Source organism: Opisthocomus hoazin, chromosome 1, assembly GCF_030867145.1.
Source record: "Opisthocomus hoazin isolate bOpiHoa1 chromosome 1, bOpiHoa1.hap1, whole genome shotgun sequence".
NCBI classification, from domain to species: Eukaryota; Metazoa; Chordata; class Aves; order Opisthocomiformes; family Opisthocomidae; genus Opisthocomus; species Opisthocomus hoazin.
Window position 1 is genome coordinate 34,380,482 of NC_134414.1, and position 25,892 is coordinate 34,406,373.

At 44.2% G+C, this 25,892-nt stretch overlaps 1 protein-coding gene across 9 annotated transcripts; it reads right to left on the reverse strand.

The window, feature by feature from the left end:
- Positions 1–4,132: 4,132 nt before the first annotated feature.
- Positions 4,133–25,541, reverse strand: SETDB2 (SET domain bifurcated histone lysine methyltransferase 2). 9 transcript variants are annotated; one of them, XM_075421571.1, is made up of 16 exons: positions 25,480–25,541; positions 24,893–25,273; positions 24,028–24,087; positions 21,609–21,731; positions 20,193–20,258; positions 19,335–19,437; positions 18,084–18,650; positions 15,670–15,789; positions 14,297–14,466; positions 13,638–13,863; positions 11,750–11,834; positions 10,643–10,751; positions 9,519–9,850; positions 7,072–7,160; positions 6,106–6,153; positions 4,133–5,081 (listed from the first exon to the last, which is right to left on the reverse strand). In XM_075421571.1, the coding sequence occupies exons 2-16, from the start codon at positions 24,906–24,908 to the stop codon at positions 4,964–4,966; spliced, it is 2,232 nt and encodes a 743-aa protein (XP_075277686.1). In that variant the 5' UTR covers positions 24,909–25,273; positions 25,480–25,541; the 3' UTR covers positions 4,133–4,963. The 9 variants fall into 9 exon arrangements, with proteins under 9 accessions (XP_075277686.1, XP_075277676.1, XP_075277722.1 ...); XM_075421561.1 differs by lacking the exon at positions 25,480–25,541 and adding an exon at positions 25,351–25,435; XM_075421607.1 differs by lacking the exon at positions 25,480–25,541 and having other exon boundaries at positions 24,893–25,041; positions 25,196–25,421.
- Positions 25,542–25,892: the final 351 nt, after the last annotated feature.

Below are 25,892 nucleotides of genomic sequence, written 5' to 3' on the forward strand. Positions count from 1 at the left end.
AGGAAAGGCCGGGACGTGGTGGTGTGCCTCCCGCAGCCATCAGGCCCTTTATTCTATCGCTCCCTCCGCGGTGGAGGAGGAGGTGGCTGCACACTCCGTCATCACAGCACCCACCCCGCACACAGGGTCCGGACCGTCCCATTGCCCCTGGTCAGCACTTTCTTTCACCAGGAGGTCAGACGGGCTTGTCCTCAGGCGACCGGGGAGATCGGGGTTCCTACCATGCCAGCTCCTCGCTGCGGGGCTCTGCCGGTGCTTCCTGACCGTAATCCTGACAGCTCAGACCTCGGCTGATCCTCTCCAGCTGCCCTTGCAAACATGACGAGCGCGTACTAGCGAACCGCGAAGCGTGAGCAGCGCTGGGAGAACCTCGCTGCTCTGCAGGTCTCAGCACCACACGCGCCACCGAGAGATCTCCTCTTCCTGCTCTGCAGGTGCCGTGTTTCTGCCAAGCGCTCTGAACGCCAGCAGCTCAAGGCTTAGGGCAAAATCGTACCAGCAAGACCAAGGCTGAGGCTTACGTGGAGTTCCTCTGCATTGCATGGGACAATTAAACAAACCCTAGACCTCCACACCCAGACAGCTCACCGGCCGCAACATCGCAGGCACGTTCTGGCCCCTCGGGAGGCCGCACCAAACGCAACATGGAGTATTTTTCGATCAGTTCCCTTTACTGGCTAGAACAGCTTGTCGGCACTGCTGGCGTTGTTCTGGCTGGTTTCCCAAGTCCCTTCGCGCAGCATTTCAGAGCTGAGGCCAGCCCCTGTCTCCAGGCTTGCAATTAGATTGCATCTATTAGCCACATGCTGCTATGCAACACCAATTCCCGAACCTGTTATCTAGACGGCACTCAAACGAGTCAACCGGATTCAAGCACCCTCACAGCTGCACAAGTCTTAAACTAGGAAAATCTTCCTAACACAACTCTGCTCTTCAACACAGAAAAAATAATTCTCTGTGGAGGAAAACTGACTGCAAATCCCTTGTGAGCTCTGCTTCCAAACCCCTGCTCTACATAGCCCTATAGTTCTGCTGAAAGAGGGGTAGCTGGAAATTAGTGCTCAGTAATTTTTTGGGGGAAAAAAAAAAACCACAAACAAACCCTCAGTGTGGTGTGCTCCAGTCAGGTTTCTTTTATACCTGTGCCATAGGTGATCTTCAGCTGTCTTTGCATTTGAGTGCTCACCTTGGGAGCTAATATTTATTCCCCTGTAGGTCATGGAGCCCTTACATGTCCTCACATCCCTACTGTTCCTCCGTTGGGACAGTCTTGCTCACTGTAAGAAGAGTCAGCAATTTCCACCTTGCATGGCTGGATGACACCATTTCACAGGAAGAAGGTACCACACTGAAAAAGCCTAAATTGGTTTCAGAAATGCCCTCTGCTGGTCCTCCACCAGCGTTGTAAAACCTGTGCTCCCCTGCAGGTCAATAGAAACTGTGATTTCAGGGCATCTCCAGAGCTCTGCTTCTGGTCTCAATGTGACTAATTCCCATCAGGCACTCCTCTTTTGATAGCCCTGACAGGCTGACAAGAAGTCCCAAATGTGTCATTCCACAGGCGCTTTCGAGTGTTTCCACCTTTCCACCTATCCTTCCATCCGTGATTCTGCTCGGTGCTTTTACGCGATCCTCTGCTCAGGTGCGGGTGGCCCAAGGGGCTACGTTCAGAAACACGCTCACCTCCGAGCTGTGCAAGCGCAAGCAGAGGAACTGATGGCTGAGCAGAGAGCAAGTTCAGAGGAGCACTCTCACAGCGTCTATTGAACTGGCACAGCCATGTTCTGCAGATGACACTTGCCAGCCACCATCAGCAGAAGCCGTTCTAATAAAATTACAAAAATAGGCAGAAAACACACCTTGTACGTTAGCAAGAGGACAGGTTATGATCTCTAGTCTGGTATGTTGGATTCACAAGCAGTGAAAGCATCAGACTGCGAGGGGACTAGAAGCCGGGTTGCAATCACTGTATCCAGTGTATCCTCATGTGGAGGAGAATGAAGAAGCACCAGCCTGAAGACAGACCCGATAAACACAGCTAGCCAAAAAGCCCCACCTCACACAAATACCTACTGTAAAATCCACGCTGACAGCAGGCTCTCGGATAGCTGCAGACCACACAGAGCAAGTGTCTTATCTTTTAAAATATCAGGTCAGTTTTCTGCAGCAAGAAACAGCTTTTCCTCACCAGCCCAGCCCAGTACCATAATTCCTACCACTGATCTGGAAAATACAATCAACAGCCGTAAAATGTACTTCCCCCCTCCCCCAATGCTTTAATGACATTCCCATCTGCTTTTCCACATTCAGTTCGAGCTTAGAGACAGATGTTTTTCGCATCCTCACTTGTTTAAAAGGCCACCAGTGTGGCCGCCACGCAGTTTGGCATGTCTTTGGTGGTTTTTACATGACGTGATGCTATCCTAAGGCATATTGCCTCTGGGGACAGATCTTCAAAGCAAGAAGCAACTGAGCTGAATGCCAACTGCTGCTAACATGGTGGTGCTCCTCAGTGACAGAGGGGTGGAAGGGGACTGATCAGGGCAAGAGTGGGTGGCTCTGACCCTTTGAAGCACTGCACCAACACCAAGGTAACCTCACTCTTCTGCATTTAGCCCTGAAGATGCACGATGAAACCACACACAAACCTGTAGTGTGACGACTGGGACAAAAGCTGAGGAGGAGTTTGCTTGATGGATACGTGGAGCTCTCGAACGGGGCCGTGGGAGAGCAGAGCTGAGGTTTCACCGTAAGCAGAATGGTTCACAGGTCTGTAATCTCTGTTAAGGGTCCATTTTTAACAGGCTTAAACTCCTCACGCATGCTCAGATTGTTGAGAAATTCAACAGCATCGTGTGTTGCAGCACAACCCCATGTTTTTTAAGCCTGTAGTATCCAAAACAAACTCAAAAACCAGCTTAGGGCCACACGTACCACATTCGCCCACCGTTACACAGCAGAGAGGCAACCCAATTGAAAGAGGACTAACCCTAAGCCATGTGGACACAAGTCATCCATTGCCTCTTGGCCTCACGGCCGAGAACTGGTTCCTGCTTCTCTTTCATTTTGCAGTATAGCTGCAGGCTTGAAATGTCTACTCTGTGGCCATGACAGTCTCTCACTGGCATGTTTCACTCCCATATACAATTGCCTAAATCATCACTAACTCCTGCAAATAGTATTTCTCTCTGCTCTTGTCCCGCCCAGGGGGCAGGAACCTTTCTTTCTCATTTCTGTGGAGTTGGAATCCTAGTTGCTGGCTGCCGAGTTAAATCATGACAGCTCTGTAAAACAGAAAATCCAACGACAAAATCTGCTAACAGCTAAGCAAATACCAACAGACAATTCTGCATGATCTGCCATGCACAGCCTCCAACAAATTCAGAAAGCGAAGATAAGGTAAACTGCAGGGCCAGCTTTAAATCCACCTGTGACAGACGCACTCGACTCCTTGACCAAACTAGTGGTGTTTGGTTCAGTCTCCAACAGAAGCAAACGCCTCAGCTGTAACTGGGCCAAAAACTTCTTTAGTTCCAACCCATTCTCTGAAAACCCACACAGGAACAAGGTGACATGTCAAGCACCAGTGCGTATGGGCCTGGAAACTGGAACAACCGTCATGCGATTGACACATGAATAGCACGTGGTTCTTCCAAGACTCATTTATCGAGGAACAAAGAAAGCTGTGGGTACAAGGAGTCTCACGCTTACCTTTTCCATCCCAGGTAACCTGACTGCGAGCCAGCCACTTGATTCCATAAGTGTGACAGCCTGAGCGAGCCACCTCTGAGCTCTCCCTGCTAAGCAGCTGGCTGCACAGCGGTGATCTGCCCTTGAGCTGGGACGCCTCTCGAGGTTACGCCTCTAGGCTGAGAGACCCCTTACCAACCGCGTATCTGTGGTAAGTGACCGGTATGGCACATAACCTTGTATCGGTAAGTTTGATTTTGTGTTGGTAACTCTGAATCGTTGTTATAGTCTCTGCAGTAAGTAGCAGAGTGAACCTTGCCACTGAAGTTTAAGTCTCACTTTTACAACATCTTCAGTAAAACCAATTTTGCTGATACCTTTGGCAGTGGTTCTTCAAGCAGTCTAAATCACCCATCCGTGACATCACCTTCTTTGCACAAGGCTCCAACGCATTCAAAAGCCACACACCTGCACACCCACCCCTTGCTCCGTTTCGGAGCCGCCTCCTGCATCTGCACTCAAGAGTCATCTAATGTAGCTTTTTTCTCTCTCACCAACAAACTACATTGGCAAGGACTTCTGTGGCCCACACTACACAATATGGCACTGAAATGAGGCACACTGGGATTTCTCAAAGATTTCTCCATGTGTCACAAACATGGAGGGATGCAACCCCACAAAACTCCATCACTTCTCTCCTGCAGCAGCAAGACTTGCCCAGCTCACTTTGTAGCATGAACACAGCTCTGCAAAACTGTTCTGATTAATCTCATTTCTGTTCAAGACTTATCCATCCCACTGGATCCATCAGGCTTAGGTATATTTTAATAAACCTTAGCCCCCAGACAGGCAGACTTGCATTCATGATGAGTTTCAGAAAACTGAGTTTTGGTAGCTTAGCATTGCGGAAAGGCAGAGGAAATGTCAGCTAACCAACCAGTCATGCCTCTGCTGCAGATGGCACAGAAGCATGAGTTCTTCCGGCGCACTGCGAACTTTGCTTGTGAATGAAAAGAGAGCGGGGGGGGAAAAAGACTACGAGCACAGAAATTATCTAGGAAAAGTTTGATGCCTGTTCTTATGACAAACAGTTCTAATTCTGTAAACTACAAAAGTGACATTTAAATGTAAATTTCAAAAACGATCAGGTGAAAGGCATTTTAGTTGAATGCAATTAGCACCACAGACTGAAGCGTACTGTTCACTGTGTAATAGCCCCTCCCAGCATAAAGATCTCCAGGTACACGTTGTGATGACAGTAGGAAAGCTTTGCCTATAAGGTTTTTTTCCTGCACTTCTGAACTCCACACTGACAGGAGATCTCTGTCTCTGGCATGCTTCCAGCTTCATAACCATAATCCCACGTGAGTTCGGTTCCAGCCTTCACATGCCTAAGAAATAAAACACTTGGTCAATTTGTCCGAACTGAGTGAAACAGTACTGTGCTTACAATTTGTCACCGACAACTCACATGCAAACCCAAAAATTGTAGGGGGCAGGGAGCATCACACAGGCAGCTTGTTGGGAGAGAACCAAGAGATACAACAAGTCTCTGGTACATGCATGCTGCTTTGCCCATCAGAGCCACAGAGAGTACAAATACCATACTTAGGAGAAAAGAGTTTATCAAGCAGTGTGACAGGGTCAGAGTCTAAACAACCTGCTCTAACTTTGAGGCAAATCCTGGGAAACAAAAATCAAACAAAAAAGAAGGAAAAAAACACATAAGTGAATACATCTAAATGAGAACGGACAGTTTTGTTATTTTTACTGTGTACAGTGCATCACTGAGGTTTGAAGATATCTCTAGATACACTGGTGATGAAGACTATCATCTTTAGTCTGACAAGCTATGTTTTCACACAATTGCACTATTTATGTGCACAAAACCTAAGACTCAGAATTAAACACATGCCTTTCAAGAACCAGCTGCTCTGACAGTACATGAAAGAGGAGAAATTTCTATGGTAGGAAATTCATTGCCCCAAATAAATGTCAAATTAAATACCCGAGACTAAGATGCTGAGGGACAACTGAGGGAAAATACAATAAAATACGTGTATTACAGAGAAGAGAGTAATTCTCTGATATTTCTCACTGGATGCGATATAAGGGACATCCAGTGAATTACCAGGCAGCAGGCTGAGAACAAACAAAATGAGGACTTTTCAAACACCACAGAACTGCAACCTGGGATTTGCCACCTTAGGATGTTCTGGAGGCCAGAAATGTAAACCAAATAAAAAGGTGACTGGGCAAGTTCATGGAAGATACACAATTAAGCTTGATGATCCAGAAGCAGTCCTGAATGTACAAAATTGTAAAAGGGTGGTTGTCAGAAAGCAAGAGGGCCAGCCAGGGGAACATTCCTTCAACAATATTCCCCCCTAAGTGTCTTCTGCTGACCACTGTTACCTCTCTCCACCGGCCTCAGTCCCCACCACACACTTCTTTACCGAGTACCTGAGAAAGAAAGACTCTAGCTAAAACAGAATCTTTTTTTTCTGACATATTTCGAAGCATTATCTTCACAGTTCTTGGAAGCCCTCCTCACAGTGCAATCCACAGCATCTGTGTCAGCGTGGACCAAGGTTGCAGACTCCACAGAGGATCAGTGTTCCTTGGGTTTGGTTTGTCTGGAATGAATCCTCTCCTCTCTACTGTTCTCACCTAGTACTCCCACAGTCACATCCATTAGCTAGCTTCATCCATACAATTAATCTTTCCCCTCCTGGGTTTAGCTGCTGCCTTCTTGTGTCTCACTGGCACCAGCTTTCTGTACCTTCTTTTCTGTCATCCACTACGGCAAGATCCACATCATTTGCTTTCAAAGGAAGTTTTCACCTCTGAGTATCCTAGTGCCACCTCCCCAGGGCATGCTGGGCTACACAAAGTCCTGCTTCTCTTGGTAGCTGTGAGAAGGTGTCCTGGAGCCAGCTTATTTGGCCCACAAAGTATCTCAGCTTTAAGACACTGTAGGTTCCAGCCCTGCCCTATTGCACCCAGATGTGCTGGCCGTTCCTTCAGACACAACACTGGGATTAATGAATCTCGGCGTTCAAAATGACTGTATCGAGTTAAACTTCTTTTTCCACTGAAGCAGATTATCACTGAAATAGATGCATCAAAATTAAGCTATCCCACTTTAAATTTCAGTGCAAAACTGAAGAAAAACTCATTAGTATAATAGATGTAATAGATAATCAACCGCTGTATTTCTTCAGTCTTCCGTGCACAGTAAGGAGTCACCAATAAGAAGGTAGTTTTATGGTTTCATGATTTAAGCATCTGCCCCCCTTAGCATAATTATTTCCTAATAACTAAGCACTGCTTTTTCCCCTAGTGCCTTCAATGAACAACATTAAACTTCAAAAATCTCACCTGTTTGTGAAGAACGCCACCCATGGTAAACTTCTGTTGTGAGTCTCTACAAACACGCTCTGTGCAAAGAGATTTGGGCAGCAGCTGTGCTGTAAAACAGAATATTTGAATTAGAAACAGTGAAACACCTCATCGCTGGCTGAAGAACCTGTTTTGTGTCAGATATCTGTCACTAGCAATGGTAGTTTCTTCCTTCCCTTCTCCAGCCCACACAGAAACTCTATTACTCGATGCCACTGCCACTTATTTTTGCAGCAACGTTGTCTCTCTAAAGTATTATTTCCATCACATTATGAACGTACACTTCCCCTAGGAAAAATAAGGTTTTTTTATCAAGCTGTCCTCCAGAAACTTATGGTGAGAATTCATCTTAGATTCAGGATGCACCACAAATGATCAGTATGTGACAGATGTATCTCACCGTCAGCCAGGGGAGCAGTGCTAGGGAGCAAGCAACAGATTAAATCATTGTGTATGTTGGCAAAGAGACATGGAAGGTCATTCAGGCACACGTGTATGGTCATGGACGCAGAATACAAGTTTCAGCAAGAGACACTACTAATCTTAACACCATATTACCTCTGCAATGAAGAACAGCTTAAACATAGGCAAGGATTTTGCTGTAAGACACATATTCATGCCAATGAAGAGAAACAAGTTACTTTCAGAGTACATGCAGACATGTCTATGAAACATTAATCTTCGCTGGAGGTACTTGGTAATTCATTACTATTTCTTGGCAGGTCAAAATTGAGAGACTTATTTAGCAGTGTGGAATTATTAGTAAAATTAAGGTTTACATCTGAAGATTAAGGTTTATATGGAAAATGTAGCATTGTTCACCCATTGAGGAAAAGCATAAAATCAAAAGGAGCTCTGAGGATGGGACACAGCTGCAGCAGGCATGCGAGGAATCCACTAACACAGCAACTCCCTGCAATGTACCATAGAGGCTGGAGCGGAGTGGAGACTCCATGGCCATGCTCCGTGATGATAAAGCAGGAAGAGATGGTCCTCTAGAACTGATAAGCAGCCCATCTCATCCCCTGAGCCAACAGTTTTTCAAGACCTTGCCAAAGTGCTATCCTCTCGTGAACTTTGCTTGTTTTAGTGTCATTTTAATACCAAAACACATCTCCATCCCGAAGGCTACCCACCCCCGAGGTGCGACCACCCCTCTTTGAGTCTGCGTCCTCGATTTTTTGTAAACTATACCTTTAAACGCGAAGTGAGAGAATTTTACACCAATCATGATAAAAGGTATGTATGACTACAGTCACTCAAACGCCACCTTGAATGTAGAAAGGATATAAAAATAGCCAGGGAAATGGGGAATTCTGGCAGAAGATATCACTGTGAGCAAGTCAAGGGAAACTCCATCTCAGACTGCCTCTGACTACCGGGATCGGCCGATGGGCTGAGCCTTGCTTCTCCCTACCTTGGGACGCCTTGGGTGAGACTTAGCTCTTTTCTCAGGAATCTTTGAAACCTCTCTAGAGAGTTACTCCCTAACATTTATAGCCAGGCTGTATTATTTATAGCCTTTTCACGCATTTTATACTTAATAACATCATATTTGCACGTGCTTTCTTGCAGACAGTCACTATCACCAGCAATTCAAAAAACCAATATACCTGTTGCACAAATAAAACGGCACTGTTTCAGTGGCCAGTTGTCACAGTTTCTCACTGAACGCGACCAAACCCTAAGCGTGGCCGTGCTAGTTCATGAGCACAACTGAACTGAAGGTGCAGACTGCTATTAGTGTATCCAGAATCGTGGTAGTTTAATATACACATTAAACGTGACTGGACTGGTAGTGGCAAATTGGGTATCACCCAGAATTTAAACCTAGCCGCACCTAGCCTCTCACTCTGGTGAGGAGAGTTAGAAAGCAAGGGGGTTTACTTTCTGCCAAATTACTCCATCCCTTATAACGCAACAAGCAGATATGTAGCACAGTATGACAGACCACTTTCTGAACCTATGATCGAATGGCACAGAAATTTCCTACAGTATCAGAACACTTCTCCTAAATCAGCACAAGCTAGAATTTACGATGGTTGGGGAATAAAAAAACAAGGCTGGGAAAAGACTTGTGGTTCAACAAAATGTGCCATTTGCTCTCTGGACCCCCAAAAAAGCCTGTTCAAAAATCCAGGAGAAAGATTTCACTCATTACTTGGGAATATTTCACTCAGGAACCTAGTGGTGCCAAAAACTACAACTTGTATGCAGCGTGCATCACCTTATGGAGGCACTAACAGCCGCTGTGGCCCAACCTGCTGTTCCATCAGTTCAGAGTGCATGGAGCACCACACAGCCTGCCTCGTCATGTGCCTACCACATTTATGGTTTATGCACAAAAGCTTTCTAGTTTATGCAAATACATCATTTATTTATTGAAGAAAAGGCAACTAAGAGAACACATGCAACCTTTTACTTACGTTAAGAAAACGACCCACGTTTCCTTCTTTTGTGGCATCCAGTACATAAATATTTTCTCCATTAGCATTCTTCAGAAGTGTCCTGTCACCATCAGCCTCCTCACAAAATGCGTCTTGTTTTGACTGCCTGTGATCTTCTTCTTTGCAGTCAGCTTTCAGCGGTACATTTTTGGATGGCCTCACAACACACGTGTCACCCAGCACACCTGACTTGTCACAATCAACACCCTGCAGAGACAGACTCTTTCTTCTGCATTCTGCACTGTCCCTGTCGGCAGACTCAGTCTGTGCAATTTCCATCGGATGATCTTCCTTCTGCTGCTGAGTGGATTCTGTCAATGGATACGCAAGTTATTTTTTAATGCCAGTTTAAAGCCAAAGCCTTCCCCTTGTTTGGCCTCTGAACTCTTATCCACCCACCCTTCTTTGTTCTCCAAAATGTACACAGCTTCCTTGCTATTTACAAGTCCATAGCACAACTGCCATTTTCCATGCCTCTCATCAATCCTCCCGCAAATAACTATGCTCCCTGCTGTGGTGCCTAAAGGATTTGGTCAGCTCTCCTGTGACTGATCTAGTCTATCCTTTCTTCTAAAATCCCATTCAAAATGGCTTTCTTCCACGTAGCATTTAATCATCATTCTCCACCTTAAATCCGGAATAAAAAACTGTAATTTTTTAGATGTCTTATATCTAAATAGCATCAATTTCACACTGCCTCTCCAGCCTGAGACACACCCCACACCCCCACACCCCATTACAACTTGTTCAGTTTTTGTTGACTGGAACACGTACTGGGTGTGACACAACTGGATTTGCAAGACTGACTTTCCCGCAATTGCACCGTATTTGAGAAGCTGCTGCCAGGACTGTTCAACATGACCCAAGATCAACTTCGCAGGCAAAAGATTGCCTTGTACCAGTTAATGCACTGTAATATGCAAGGCACCAATAATTTCTGTACTGCTGAGCTCTTTTCAGACAGCCTAGGCGTTATGCAGACATCATTCTACTTTGAGAACAGGCCTGCCCGCATCCAAAGATCACTTTCTACATTTTAAGGCTATCACCCGATGCGGCACCAGTGTACTAAGAGCACAGTATTAATAGCTCTGCAAACCTACTTTCTTTTCCTTTATTTGTTCCACTGGTTAGTTTTGTTTTGCTTGACCGATGGATCTGAGAACTATTATCTTCATCTGAGCTGGTGCTGTGCACCAGTGTATCAATTTCCTTTAAACAGAATAAAAGACAATGAACAGGCTGTGATGTACAGTTGCTGTATGCACCTCTGGGTCAACACAGGGCACCAAGTGGCTTTTAGGACTCTACAGTTGAAGTTTCAAAACTACCGTAGTGCATGGCTATCCTAAGTTTCAAAAGCTCACACATTTATTAAAATGCAACATTTTTCTTAATCTCAAATTATCTTTCAGAATAACCTGGAAGGAACTCCCCACTCAATAAAACATTTAAATAAGCACTTAAGTCCCAACAATTTCACCAGAATTTAAACATGTTTGTGTAAGCTGCTGAACCAAAGCCCAAACATGCTTCTCACATGGTTTCAATAAAATGAACAGAAGTGGCAAGATTTCTCCTCCCCCACCACAAAGAGGATAACAGTTAGAGGAGTTCCAGAATGGATAGCACCGCCAAATGTTAGCATGAAAATGCCACGTGCATTTCTTAAGTGCAACAAAACCAATGAAACCTATAGAGTAAGTTTACCCCGGTTTCCTTGGCACGTATTTGCAGGCAACACTTCACACCCAGGTCAGATCAAATTCTCCCAACTGTGCCACTGCATGAGAGAACTGCATCCAACTCCTGAGATTTTCTTCTCTTCTCTCCCTGCAATGTCATTCTTTGGGGAGACACCACAACAATACTATCACTCTGACCCCCTAACCCTGCAGTTAGTTACAACGGGGGGTGAAGGGGGAAAACGATTTCTTAAGACTCTCAAGGCTGGAGTGTGAGTGAAGGGTGGAGAAGGGAAGGCTGTGAGAGTAGTTACTGCTGGTGTCAGGGCACATGTTGAAGGACTGATAACAGAGAAGGGATGGGGTATAGCTTGGAGCACATCAGCTTAGCTCACAGTGTGACACAATTTCATGAAGAAAGATCATTAATACTATTTAAAAGTATTAGATTAAAAGGTCAAAAATAACATATATATACTCAGCACAATGAAAAATTAATCTGTTAAAGTCACTTATTATTATTACCATTTTTAGCTGGTGACTATGAAAACCAGCTATTCTAGTTCCAGGTCTTCTTGCAGTTGCACTACTTAAACTCGTTGGATGAACTCTGTATAGAAAGGTCAAAAGGAAATTATAAAAGACAAAAGGACCCATAAGTAACTCTCACAACACACATTTCTCTAACAGTCTCTAGTTCATAAAGAACAGACTACACCAGAGTCTGCAGCCTGGCCTCATCCCAGGTTCTGTGACTATTTTGCCTTTAAGAATTGAGGGGCTAGGTTAGGTTCTTGATAGTCTTTGGAAAAAAAAACAGTTGTTCATACTTTTTTTGAGAGATCAGCATCTGCTTTTACTTGCTTTCCCAGTTCCCCTGCTGGGAATCAAATTATCTGTTGTTTTACTACCATTACATCAAATAATCTCAACACAGAGCAGCTACAGACGGAGTTTTGCCTTTTTCCTGCTACCACCTTCAACAGTTTTGACAGTGTAGCTTTCAAACAGGAAACCAAAGATGTTGCCGGGACAAAGGACAGAGAGAGAGACAGAGAGGGAGACAGTCAATACATGGCAGATACAGAAAATACTCTCCCACAAAAGAACCTCCCTCTCTGCTACTCTTTGAGGCTTTCTTAAGATCTAAACCCCTTTGTGAATTCAGAAGGTGCAGCAGCCACAAGAAATTATGATATTATTACATGATTACATTCTTACAAAGGCAATCTGGGTGAATGACATGTCAGGCTTAGCACACTGATGTCCTCTCAGATCAGCTGGATTGTCATTTCTTAAGAGGCAGAATAACAAGTCTCTCACATTTTTTACACAGCCTACACGTGAAACATTTTTATTGTCCGGAAAGGAAATTCATGAGATTTAAAGTATGATAAATGCAACTTTAAATCTGTGCTTCCCTTAGATTTTTAGTAAAAGCATTTAGCAGAAGTAAAATATAGCTGATTGCTGATAATTCTGTGATTTAGAAAATTAATAATTCATTAGAGTTCCAAGATAACGAAATGCAAATGAGAATATATTGGCAGATATTTTAAAAACCTTCCATTTGCATTTCATGGTGCTTCTTAAAGATCCACAATAATCTTCCACTATGAAACAAGCAAGAATTTGCAATCATTTATGAGTAGTACAAAGAAACTGTTTACAAAGTAGTGCGGCAGAGCAAGGAATAAATTTTAAGAAAACAAACTCCTGACTTCCTTCTGAAAAGACTACAGCGTGCTATTGACAAAGCTACATGGTTATCTTGCAGTATTTTTATTTTAGGAATCCTGATATGGCCATAAGACCCTGACTGTAAAATGAAAACAAGACCAGAACTTCTGCATAATTCACTGCATAAGCAAGGTGTTGTCAGACTCCTGACAGGAAAGGTTAAGACTCTGCTGTAGGTGACCCTGCTTCGGCAGGGGGGTTGGACTAGATGACCCACAGAGGTCCCCTCCAACCCCGAACATTCTGTGATTCTGTGACTCCTACCAGGAAAGGTTACAAAGAACAAGAGATTTAGAGACTGGGAGCAAAGGACAGGGCAGTTAGTGGCAAATTTGTTATTAAACCCTTCAGTGTCATCAAGTATCTTTAAATCATTTATCTCAAGTATCTTTCACTAATTCTTTCAAATTAGCATAATGATTAATGCCCTGAAAAGATCAAGTACACCCAGGAGATGAATTCAATTTCTAGAAAATGCCAAGCGGTACACACAGTAAGTAAAATTAATATAGAGGAAAAATTCTGTCCCACTAGAAGAATTAATCAGCAATTAATAAAAACGATGAGAAGGAAAAAAAACCCACCCTCAGCTGAGGACATTCAGTTCTACTCTACGTTTTAAAAAAGCAGAATATTAGTTTCGTTATGCTTATGTTTGTTTTGATAAACTTACAGGGTTGGTTTATTTTCACTATCCATAGCCTGAGACAAAGATTCCTGCTTCTCAATGTGATTTTTGCCAGTCTGCACTAATTCAATTACAGAATCTGAAGAATCAGTGTCAAGTCTTCTTTTTTTTGAAAAAAAGCCATGGCCTCTGTCATTCACAACACTTTCCTCTTTCAGTTCTTCACCAGCATTTCCCAACACCTGAGCTTCAGATCTGCTCATTAATCTGCCTGGAAGAAAAAGAAAATTTTGGGGTTTTAAAATTATTTGTTTGCTAACACGAGGCACACTCACTATCATAGCTCAAACTTACACTAAAAAATACAACAACATTATCTGGGAAAGCAGTATACGAATGCATTCACACTGAAAAAAACTATCCCTGGCACAGGATGCACAGGCCTGTGAGAGGAAAACCAACAGTCTGAGACAGGCTTTGCTTTGCTCCAGAATGTTTTGATTGTTTGTCTGGCACTACTGCATTATAGAGTTCTTCAAGGTTCTTCTATCCGTTTTATCATTTGCAAGTTAAGATTATGTTGACTCACTTGTCTTTCAATCCTCTATTTCCCTGTTTGGTTCTCAGAAAAATTCCAGGGCACAGGCCACAGGAATTTTGTGGAAAATTACACTATACATCTTCCACAGGTCTCCTTCTGTTACCTGAGTAAGTACAAACGAACGTCCCCTTGTCGATATCATCTAGGCAGCGGACGCCCCAGCCTTTCTTCTCCGTGTTGAACACTTGCAACCTGACCTGAATGCCATGCTGTACAACTCTGTTCTGACACATCATCTTGTTACACCTGCACAACACACTACACTCATAAATTCTGTCAAGAGGAAGCAAAACAAAAACACAATATAAAAGAATGCATTACCAAAACAAAGTTGCTATTATTAATTTCCCTCCTGAGCATTAATAAGGCAGTTGACTGAAAAGATAAAGACTCTGGCTAAAACTGACTGTGCAGCAGTGCTCTGAAGCTCATGACTTTCCTGAATGCCGATTCATCAATTCTAAGAGTCTCTCAGCCAGATTTTGGTACATGTAGACAAGAAAAATTAATGCTACCTTTTTGTTTTCTAGGAGTAAATCACACAGAAGCAGAAACCACTATGAAGCACTTCATTCTATGCTGGAACAGATTTTAGCAAAGACAATCTGTCTGCTCAGACCTCAGTGTAGCTGTCATGAGTTTTAGGATTTAATGAAATATTTCTAATAGAATTCACAGTTGTGTTTTTTTCCATTTGTTTCTGTGTTCACTGGCAGCTTTAATTCTGCACACCAACCATAAACTAACATCATACAGCAAGAAAGGAGTGAAAGGGGCTCCTTAAGCCTATGGGTTCAGCCCTCGGCTATTGCAGAAAGCTACCTTGCACAATTCCTCTTCCTAACACCTGAGGTTACTGGCACCTTCCTCAGGTCACATATTAATCCACAGGAGCTGAACAAGAAAAAAGGAGACACTGGGACAGCTTTGGAGACTCCTGAAAGGGTCACACGTAACCAACTCTGGCAACAGCAGCTGGCTGATACTTCTTTAGGACTCCGGTCCTACAGAGCAAATTGGTGGACAAGATACAGGACAAAAACCAAGCGTGGCTACTGCTTCCCACTTCTTTGTCTGACAGACACTGTGATGGTCTTGTGATAGACCTCATTCCTTTGTGGCAGGTTCCCTTCCCCCCTCCCTTCTCCCCCTGGCATGCCTGAACGAACCAGCACATGGGCCAGATATGGCCTGAGCTCCTGGACCAGCTAATACCGTGTTACTCTTCACACTCTTCTTATACCTTCAACTAAGCTGTGAAAATTGAGCATCTACAGTACAAAAGTGTTTTTTGCCCTCCTGTTACCGAAGTCACTTTAATTATTTTTTATCATCCTGATGTGTCAGCAAAATTCTGACAAAAATGGAAGGTTTCAGTAATGTAGAAACTGCAGTTATTTTAGTCCTGTAGTACTTACGCTACAGGAGTAATATAAGAGCATACAAAGTAACAGTTAATAGTTCTGTATTTCTTACCCACTAGGAACAGGTCCCTCCAGTCTTTTGTAACTGTATCCACGGGATGTTTTACTACTTGGAGACAGAGTAATTTCACTACAGCCTCTTGCAGTTAGCTGCAGACATGCACATTTTGACCTAGAAGACAACAGTAAAACATCACAGAATGTATTCAGGGCAGTGTAAATAAAACATAAACCTAGGTAATTTAAAACATACTTGACTATAAACACAAACACACACACAGAGAGTTTTATATATACCTGTATTTTTTTTTCCCCTCACTTTTACTCCACAAGACCACTTCAGACACCCTACCAGAGAATCACAGAATAGTAGGGGTTGGAAGGGACCTCTGTGGGTCATCTAGTCCAACCCCCCTGCCGAAGCAGGGTCACCTACTGCAGGCTGCACAGGACCTTGTCCAGGCGGGTCTTGAATACCTCCAGAGAAGGAGACTCCACAACCTCCCTGGGCAGCCTGTTCCAGTGCTCCGTCACCCTCAGAGGGAAGAAGTTCTTCCTCATGTTCAGACAGAACTTCCTGTGCCTCAGTTTGTGCCCATTGCCCCTTCTCCTGTCACTGGGCACCACTGAAAAGAGCTTGGCCCCATCCTCCTGACACCCACCCTTCAGATATTTATAGGCATTTATTAGGTCCCCTCGCAGCCTTCCCTTCTTCAGGCTGAACAAGCCCAGCTCCCTCAGCCTCTCCTCGTAGGGGAGATGTTCCAGTCCCCTCATCATCCTTGTAGCCCTCCGCTGGACTCTCTCCAGTAGCTCTTCATCTTTCTTGAACTGGGGAGCCCAGAACTGGACACAGTACTCCAGATGAGGCCTCACCAGTGCAGTGTAGAGGGGAAGGAGAACCTCCCTCGTCCTGCTGGCCACACTCTTCTTGATGCACCCCAGGATCCCATTGGCTTTCTTGGCAGCCAGGGCACACTGCTGGCTCATGGTTAACCTGTCGTCCACCAGGACACCCAGGTCCCTCTCCGCAGAGCTGCACTCCAGCAGGTCCACCCCAAGCCTGTACTGATGCATGGGGTTGTTCCTCCCCTTGTCTTTATCTCTTGCCTGGTTACGTGTGCTTTGCAATAATCATGTTCCCTTCACTCCAACCCCATTCTTCTGCCAAGCTCTGCAAAAGGCACATGCAAACAGCTGAAGTACAACAGAGATGTATTATAAACAGGACATTGTCAAATGGATTGAATGAATGAATGAAAATCACCTGTTCTGGCACAGCATCCCTGCCTGTTAGCCACTACTTCGTTACCCTCCTCCCACGCTAATCCCCAGAAAGTGAGAAGTGGAGAACTCAAGTAATAATTCTGGTCTTCACCGTCTTACAACATGTCCAAAGACCCACAGTGTTTGTGCAAAGAGCAATGGACCAAACCCCGAACCCCAAAATCGCACATCAAAAGCATTTCAAGTCTTGGGGGAGTTCAGTGCAAAGAAGCGCATGCTATGTGCTTGCTGTTCCCCACCACTCAGCTGAAATGAAATAACTTTAATTACTGAAACTTCATTGTACTAGGTTGTGACTTCGAGTTTTTTGGGGGTTATAGGCAATTATATTGCACACAACCACATGCAGCTGCCCTAGTTATCAATACTACAGAATGGATTCAATGCCAAGTAACACCTACAGGCAGAGAGCAGGTCAAAGACAAACACCCTTCAAGAGAGCAGACAAAATTATCACCAAACTCGCATGTGTTAACTGTGACAGGTTCCCACAGAGTAATTATGTAGCCTAGAGTTACTGGGCTTTAGAAGGTGACACCAATGAGCGACACCATTTGAACTGCTCAGAACACAAATGCTGTGACCACAGGGTTTCATAGTTTCTGTTTAGGCAAGGGGAAGGATGGGATGTAGAGGTTATGAATGGGGATGTTTCTTCCTCGCCCTCAGTAACCTTCTCAGTTCCAAATGATCTGATCTCTCCAGGCTGTCCCATCCCATCTCTAGGACACTATCCCACAGCAGGAGCTGCAGCAGCAGTTGTTACGCAGGATCCCTCCCTGCCTGCCAGGAAAATGAGCCTTCCCCTGCTGGCACAAGACTCTCCCTTCCCCACTCCTTTCCCAAAGCTGAGAGATCTGCTTGCCAGCTCCATCTGGAGGAGAACCACTGCCAGTTTGGGAAGAAAGGGAAAGGAACACAATAATCCACCTGTTGATCGCTTCCTTCCCTACAACAGAGGCGGGACAGATAGGAGCACCCAAGGTCTGGAGAAGACAAAGACACAGTGGTGTCAGGCAACACGGAGCGTGGCACAAGACAACTACCACAGATATTCCATCAGCGTTGGCCTTTTGTTATTTGGCACCGTTCGGTACTGCGCACCTTCACACTTAAAACCACCACTGTGCTATTGAGGCATCATGTGGCACTTGTCTGGGACTAGATTCTTCCACCTACCTATCAATGCAGCCATCCGTGCAGTCACACGAATCAACAAACATGCTAGAGAAATTGTTGAGATAATATCCACGTGGCCACGATGCCCTCCGGTATTTGAAATAAGGTAATCTTGCGCGGTCAAGATCATTACAGAAGGAAATGGGCACAGACTCAGCTCCATTGCTAATATCAAAATCAAACACGAGTGGTTCAGGATTTACAGTGTTCCTGCCCAGCAGTACGTATGTGTTGAAGGAGAAGTGATCAACAAATAAGAAATTGCACTCTGTTTCAAACAGGTAATTCTGCACATCCTGGAAGCTTCTCAGACTTCGGCCACAAGGAGCTTTGTAATTCACATCCAGTGATTTCGAAAAGCAGTCTGCTTTTGCATGGCGTCTTTGAAAGTGAAACAGGATTGGTATCTTAAGAGGATTTTCACCCTTGTAAGAGCCCGCTGCTCTGTTGGCAAGACATGCACTAGAGCATTTGTGATTCTGATACTGCAGGCTTAAAGGTAAATTGTGAATTTTACTAGATGCTTCTTTACTCTCTGAACCTGTTTTCTCCATGTCTTCCTTTTTGCTATTTGGGAAAAAAAAGAAAAAGAAGAAAGAGCAGTATCTTAGACAACCAGTAAAACACTCAGGTTTTCAGTGGTTCAATACTAGTGCAGAAAAGAAACAGCCCATTGCTAGAAGTTCAAGGGTTTCACCGGATCACTGCTTGCATTGTGTTACTGTCTTTACATCATATGAAGACATGTTCAGGGGCATTCAAAGAAAAAAAAACACAAAGGGAACAGCTTCTTCCCAGAAAGAACTTAGATACACAGCAAGGACAACTAAAAAAAAAAAAAAGGAACAGTAACTTTAGCCCCATCTTCCAAACCAGTACCTGAGGCTAAACACAGAGAGACTTAAGTCACGTGCCTGACAATCTGCACAGTCTGTGAAACCCTGAGAAGTCAAAAATTGTTAAGTCCTAACCTCAATAAACCTGTTAATACTCATGGACTTTTATTCACAACCGAAGCCCCTGTTTTATTCTGCAGTGTTCTCACATAGTACATCATACAAGACTACTGAAAACCTCAGGTTTTGCATGTAGGTCAAATTAAAAATATTTTCACTTTGAAAACTGTCAGGATTCAAAACTGGGTTTAAAACTTTGAATTCAGAAATACAAAAGAGAGATTAAAATCTCTCTCAAACGCACTACACAGTATGTCAAACAATGAACTGGAATAAACTAGCAACACACACTGACCTGTCAGAACCTTCTACAGATTTTGCAGTGTTCTCATCTTTAAGACAATGCTGCAAGGTGGGTTTGGTTTCCTGTATTCCATTTCCATCAAACACATCACTTGCTGAAAAAATATGAACGCAAGCAAAAACTTCAGCAATCCACATTTCATTTAATTGAACTCACTTTAGTTACTGAAGAGATAACTGCCAATCTAACAAAGAGCATGCTAGCAAGTGCCCTACTAAAAAAAAGCAGCTGCTTTTTATAACGTACACGAAAGTCATCTGTTTGCATATAGGTGTGCAAGTGAGTGACTAGCTGACACACAACACACACTCTCACACTCTCTCTCTTGCTCCTCCTCTCCCTCACTCTCTCTGCTTTCCTTTTGCCAAAGAGGGTGTGCATTGACAAACTTCGGGCAGAAATGCCCTTCTTCACAGGTCATCTGGCGATTTGCACATTAAAGTCTTCCATGTAGCCTTCAGAGTGCATCGAGACAACACACATATGAAACACACATACAGAGTTCTTTTCGTTATTTGAGGTAATATGCCAGGGTATTACAGCTAGTGGAGCCATGCACAAGATGGCTCTGCTTGCAGTCAGCTTGGGTTCATCAGGGCTTACCAGTTCAAACTCTCTTCAGCTGGTACAAGCCATACACTCCTACATACAAACCACAAAAGTACAAATGCAGGTGAAAGTCCACAGTTCACTACCTGAGGACACTAATAATATATTTTTTCCCTTGTAATGCTAACAGGCTTCTCAGATCTATTTTACTGATTTCAACAAAGGAAAATAAGCTCCTGGTGAGTAAAACAAGACAAATTAAATATACATACCAAATCAATACAATAGAGATGCACGTACCATTTGTCAAGGTTAAGAGATCACCTAGATTAGCTTCATTCACCAGTGCCCAAGCCTGCCAGCATTCTACGCAAAAACCAAACCAAAACAGATATGAAGTGTAATTTAAGTAATAAGTACAACAATAATAGGGACTACTAAAAGGGAAAACAAAGCCTAAGTCCTTCAGAGACGCTTGTTTCCTCAGTATGTTAATCTAGAGCATTGCAAGACTCATAATATTAGAACGCTTTTGCACCACAGTCCTTAACAGACCCATCTACGAATTACAATAAAATTACAGCTCATATTAGTAGTTGTGAATCAGCACCGAACGTCCTCTGGCTTTTGGAAAGCTGTTGGAATGTTTCCAAACGCACACAAACCACTAGCCTCCCGTGGCAGTAATATACGTAAAAACCATTTAATGTAAGTTTCTCTCCTTACTTTGTCATCAGACTAGTCATCTTCTATCTAAGAAGGGCTGGATCTTGGCAGACCAAGTTAATGCTACTCCTAAATTGGTGGAAATGGTCTTCGGGTAATAAGAACACAAAGGAGAGACCAGTTGTGTCTCAACCTCTTAACCCAAGTAATAAACATTACAAGGTGCCAAATGTCAGCAAAATCTATGTTAATATTTTAGTTCAAAATATTTACAGAACAAAGCATAGAAAAATTCAAATTTAACTATGTCATCAATTCATTGTGTCATCTGAGGATTCAAGTTCAACTTCTACCTATGCACTGTTGTAATATTTTGTCATAAAAACCAAAATCTGGGAGTTCAAGTACACAAAAAAATGCGCTACCGATTTAGAGCAAACAGCACAATGCAGAGTGTGCCAGATCAAAAGCATCTTACACTACTGCACATTTTCTTGCACAAAAAAGCAACAAGATTCATAGATTACATTTACATAGATGTCTTACTAAAAAACAGTAATTTTTCTGGATTAAATAAACCAGTAAAAAGAAGCCTGTGCACTGCTTTAGGCTTATCAAACTTCTAATTTTGACGTAGATAAAGGAAACTCCTTTCCATGAAAACCAGTAACAATCTTAAATGCATTGCTGCCACATTTTTCTACTAATGTTTCAAGTTATAATGGTGTCTCCGACATGAAGTAATACTCCTATGATTATAATCCCACCCCAAAACCATGCAGTTCACTGAGATCAGCTTGAAGGGCTAAAACTTCTGACAATAAACAAAACACAAGGTACTGCAGATATTTCATTACTTCTCAAGAATAAACATTTCAGTTCCATGTGCTTAAGAGCCACCCATTGTTTGAAAAGTATGCAGGCAATCCACCAGCTACTAAGTAATTTAAATTCGGAAGAATCTGAATTGTGGCAGATGTCACACAGCCCTACACAAAGCAGGCCACAGCTCCCCTGCAGTCTAGCTTAACCGTTACAAGGATTTCAAACCTTGGTTTGTGGCAGTTCCATTCTTGATCTTTTGCTTTAGCAACAGCAGCACATTTTGCACCTGCTCAAATATGACGTCCACTCTTCTACCTCCCAACTGTGTCCAAAATGTCTTCAAATCACCTGAAATGCAAATTTCCATTTACAAGTCTGTATGGCTCCCAAGAAGTCTAAACCCACAAGTAGCTCCTAGTGGACTTCTCAAAGGCTCCCACTCCTTTCATTGGGAGGCACTTCTGAAAAAACAGCCAGGACAGCTGTCTTCTTTTGCAGGCTTTAACCTTCAGAAGTCTATTCCTAAACCTCGGAAGCGAAACAGAAGTCAAGCGACAAACTGAAGTGGCTTCTGATGGTCCATGATGCTCCTTCAGGTAACTTTTCTAGCATGTCTACACAGGTGCTGTAGAAATCTTTCTCCAAACGCTAGCAAATTAGTTCCATTATAAATTAATCACCACTGAAACTCATAGAAGTGAAACAGGAGAATATTTTCAATGGAATGAACTCAACACATTATTAACCAAAAGACATTTGGAAATTTTTTTATAGCTGTAACCTCCCTTAGCTGCACAAGCTGACTATTCTATCCCATCACTATTTTGATATGTTTTCTAGGGAAAAAAATGTTCAAAATATTTGCAGATAAAAGCAGTTTGATAAATTTTGTTCACCAAGCAATATCAGTTGCCATAATTAATACACCCCTTATACCGTGCCTCCTTCCTTCACTAGAAATATTTATAAAGAACATTTTGTTTAAATAAATATTTTTTGAGCTACTGATTCAAAATCTCTTCCCTTCCAAGTACAGCCCATTCATGAAAGCTGTTCTTAAGACATTAGCAGTGCATCTTTGGTAAGGACTCTGAAAAGGGAATATGGTTCAGTGTGTCAACAGATGATGCCAGAAAAGAGAATTTGCTCTCTCTCATGGTTAATGTTTCTTTTCTTCAACATTCAAGCAGAAAAGAGTAAGTAGATCTGTTTTCCTATTCCACTTTTAGAGGTAGGGTCCACTGTCACCATACTAGGTTTACACTCTGCTTTCAGACAGCAAATCTTGGTCGGCAAATGTGCTACAGTGACATCTCCCCGGCACTCATGAAATTCTGTGTTCTGGTAAGACTAGCAAAAAAGTATTTCCTTAATTTTTTCCTTAGTAGAGAATGACTTCTGTTGCCCAAGATACCAGAAACTAAGTAATGCTATGGCAGTACAGAGTCTATGGCTACTCTCAAAAGTGTCAGGACAGCAGTGAAGAGAGTAACAATCTTTTGTCACCACAACACCAGCCGCTTATGTCATCAGCAGCTAAGAGCATAATATTTGATATTAACAGGCAACGCTGAAAGTACTTTATCTCATAAAACAACTGATTTGGCACTAACTCTCAACATCATTTGATGAGCTTTTATATTCACAGAACTTTTTGACAAGTGTGGAAAGGTCAAAGTCTCGTTACAAAACATGCCCACAACTCTTCTTGGAAACCTACACTACAGCTCTAAGAGACAACATCTGTCCCAGACCATTCCCACCCTTTTGCTGCGCATGACAGTGTCACGAATTTAAAATACCGAGAAATAGGTACATAAAACTCCTGTGTTTAAAAACACACATTCAGAAATTCTAGCAAGAAGTTCCACCACTGCAGATTAAAACTGCCGTCCTTCTTTCTTATACTTTTTCATATATTTCAATACATTTACTAAGTCTGGATAGTACTGGTGGATAGATTACTTAGGAGGATGGGTGACAGAAGAGAGTTTTTCATTTCTGGGTCATCAGTTATAAACCTGCGTAGGCCAAAAGGAAATAACACATATACTACCACGTGTAGTGCTCAAACCACTCACTCACCCTGGAAATGCTTCCCCAATTCTCATGCTGGAGTGCCTCAAATCTCCAACAGCAAAAACTCGGTTTTGCACTGAGAAGCAAAGATTGCATATGAAGTTCACAGTAGAATCTTCATTTCAAAAAAAGACAGATGTCCACATCACTAATCTCTCCAGTGTTAATGCTGCTATTGTCAACCCCAGCCAGGAGGACTGAGAATGAACAGACAGAGGATGCATCTACCTTGGCAGCATTCACAATGATCTCACCAGCTGATGAAGGGACTTTGTTTTCCCTCTATAGGATTCTTGTGGTCATGTTTCTCTTTTTTCAGCATCATGCAAGGAACGATGCTAGAGCAAGAAACAAGCATCCAAGGCCCAGGCTGCTTATGCCAGCTACTGGAAAAAAACCTTGGGTGTGTGTTTCCTATATAGGACCTATAGTGCTGCTGACTAACAACTTACACATGCACCATAAAAGGCAAAACTATTGTCTTACAGTTATCATTTTCACACCTGAAGTGGTGCCAAATATATACTATCTTCCCCTTTCCCTCCATAAATCGAAATTATACTACCTTCAGTCCTCTCCTCCCTGGAACTGGTAAGGTTCTCCACTTCAACGCAGTTGCACAACACTGCAAGAGGCACAGAACAGACAAGTTAGAGATCAGGTGAGAAATTGAAATGGTTGCAGCTACTTAGTTTTTTCAAAATTTATACAAATAAATACTACAGCAGATATCCGTGGAGCACTGTGTGAGAAAGTGTTGTGGTGAAACAGTCATCCCACTTTCAAACAGTCATCTCACATCTTGTCAAGACCCTAGCTGAAGAATGCTCAAATGAAACAAGCTATGTGAGGGAATGTTTTTTGCATAGGTCATTTCTTACTATCCCTCAAGAACGAAGCTGTCATGAGATGACCTATACCTTCCAGCACATTCAGCTGAGCCTACATAATCTCCATTTCCTATTAGCTCACATTCCTCTCTTTTTTTTTTTAAATTAATGCTGTCAGCACAGCAGTATTGCAACTAAACTAACTTACCTAAGAAAAAAATACGGCTTATTTAGGTAAAAAAACCTCTGAATCTGTTTCTCAACGGATGCAAGACAAAGCCACGTATCCCCACTAGAATAGCAGTAAGGAAATGTAAGGCAGCATTCTCAGCCACATTGAAGATACCAAATTTCTGACCATCAACACTAATGACACAGAGTGCACAAAACATACCTTACTTGTAAGTTAGCTACTTCATCTTTTCTATGCTACAACTGAAAAAAAAACGTTTCCACTTATTCCAGCACAGAAATTTCATTTGGTTGACTGGGAAAAAAGGTTAAGTGAAGAACGTTGATTCCTATAAAACCTTCTGACAAGATCTGCCTAATGACCGTTCAAAATGTGGGTGGTTTTTTGGGTTTTTGTTTAAGGCTTACTGCTTTTCTCTTCCATCTTCCGGGGCGGCTGCACGGAGGGCTGCTCCGCTGGTCGGGGTATCGCCAAAACCGAGCCCGGCTCGGCTGGAGAGCGGCGCGTCGATGTCGCTCGCTGTCCTCCGACGCGGCCGAAGGGTCAGCGCCAGGGCCTGCGGACGGGAGCCGGGCTGCCCGTCAGGCCGGCAGCGCTGGGCCAGCGCTCGCCAACGGCTGGCATGGGGCAAACCTGCGGCGGGGGCCAAGCTTTCTGCGCGGGGGCCACCCGGGGACACTCGCGCCCCACTCGGGGCCTCGCCCCAGCACCTTCCACCCTCCTCTGGCCTGGCGTCTCTCGGCTCGCCTGGGGATCGCCCTCCTCTGGCCTGGCTCCTCTCGGCTCGCCTGGGGATTAAGGAGAGAGAAGGATTAAAGCCGTGAGGCGCCGACAGAGGGACGCTGAGGCGCGCCGGTTACCTCACCGGTTACCCCGTATTCTTTCAGGCTCGCGTTCCTTGGGGGGGTTGGGGAGCCACGGCCAGCCACCACCCTCCTCCTCCTCCTCCCCCTCCTTCACCCCCGCCCCCGCCCCCGCCCCCGCCGCACAGTACCTGCGGGCGGCGCTCGGCTGGGCCGAGCCGCGCTCCCCCCTCCCCCCCCGGGTTACGCTCCGCCGCCGGGAGCGCGCACAGCATCACCGCCGCCCGCCAGGGGGCGCCGCCCCGCCACGAGCGAGGCCATCGGCTCCGGCGTCGCCTCACTACTACGCATGCGCGAGGCGGGGCCGGGCCGCACGGCTGAATGGCTGTGCGCAGGCAGCGGGCCGCTCGCGCAAGGACCGCGCAGCTTTCTTTGTTGCTATTGGCTGCGGCGGGGGTGCCGGCGCGCGCGGCGCTGGCCGCTGGGGCGGTGCGGGAGGGGGAGGGCGGGCCGTGCGGCGGCGGCGGAGAGCTGAGGGACAGCAGGTGCATCCGCCATCTTGGGGCGGGGCGGTGCCGTGCCGTGCCGTGCCGTCACCGCTTGG

Excerpts from the sequence above, each read along its gene's own strand:
- SETDB2 (XM_075421571.1), bottom strand. Across the intron at positions 7,161-9,518 it reads ACGTGGGTCGTTTTCTTAAC|CACAGCTGCTGCCCAAATCT; the intron begins GTAAGTAAAAGG and ends TCTGTTTTACAG. Across the intron at positions 5,082-6,105 it reads ACTGAGGCCGGTGGAGAGAG|GCATGTGAAGGCTGGAACCG; the intron begins GTAACAGTGGTC and ends TTTATTTCTTAG.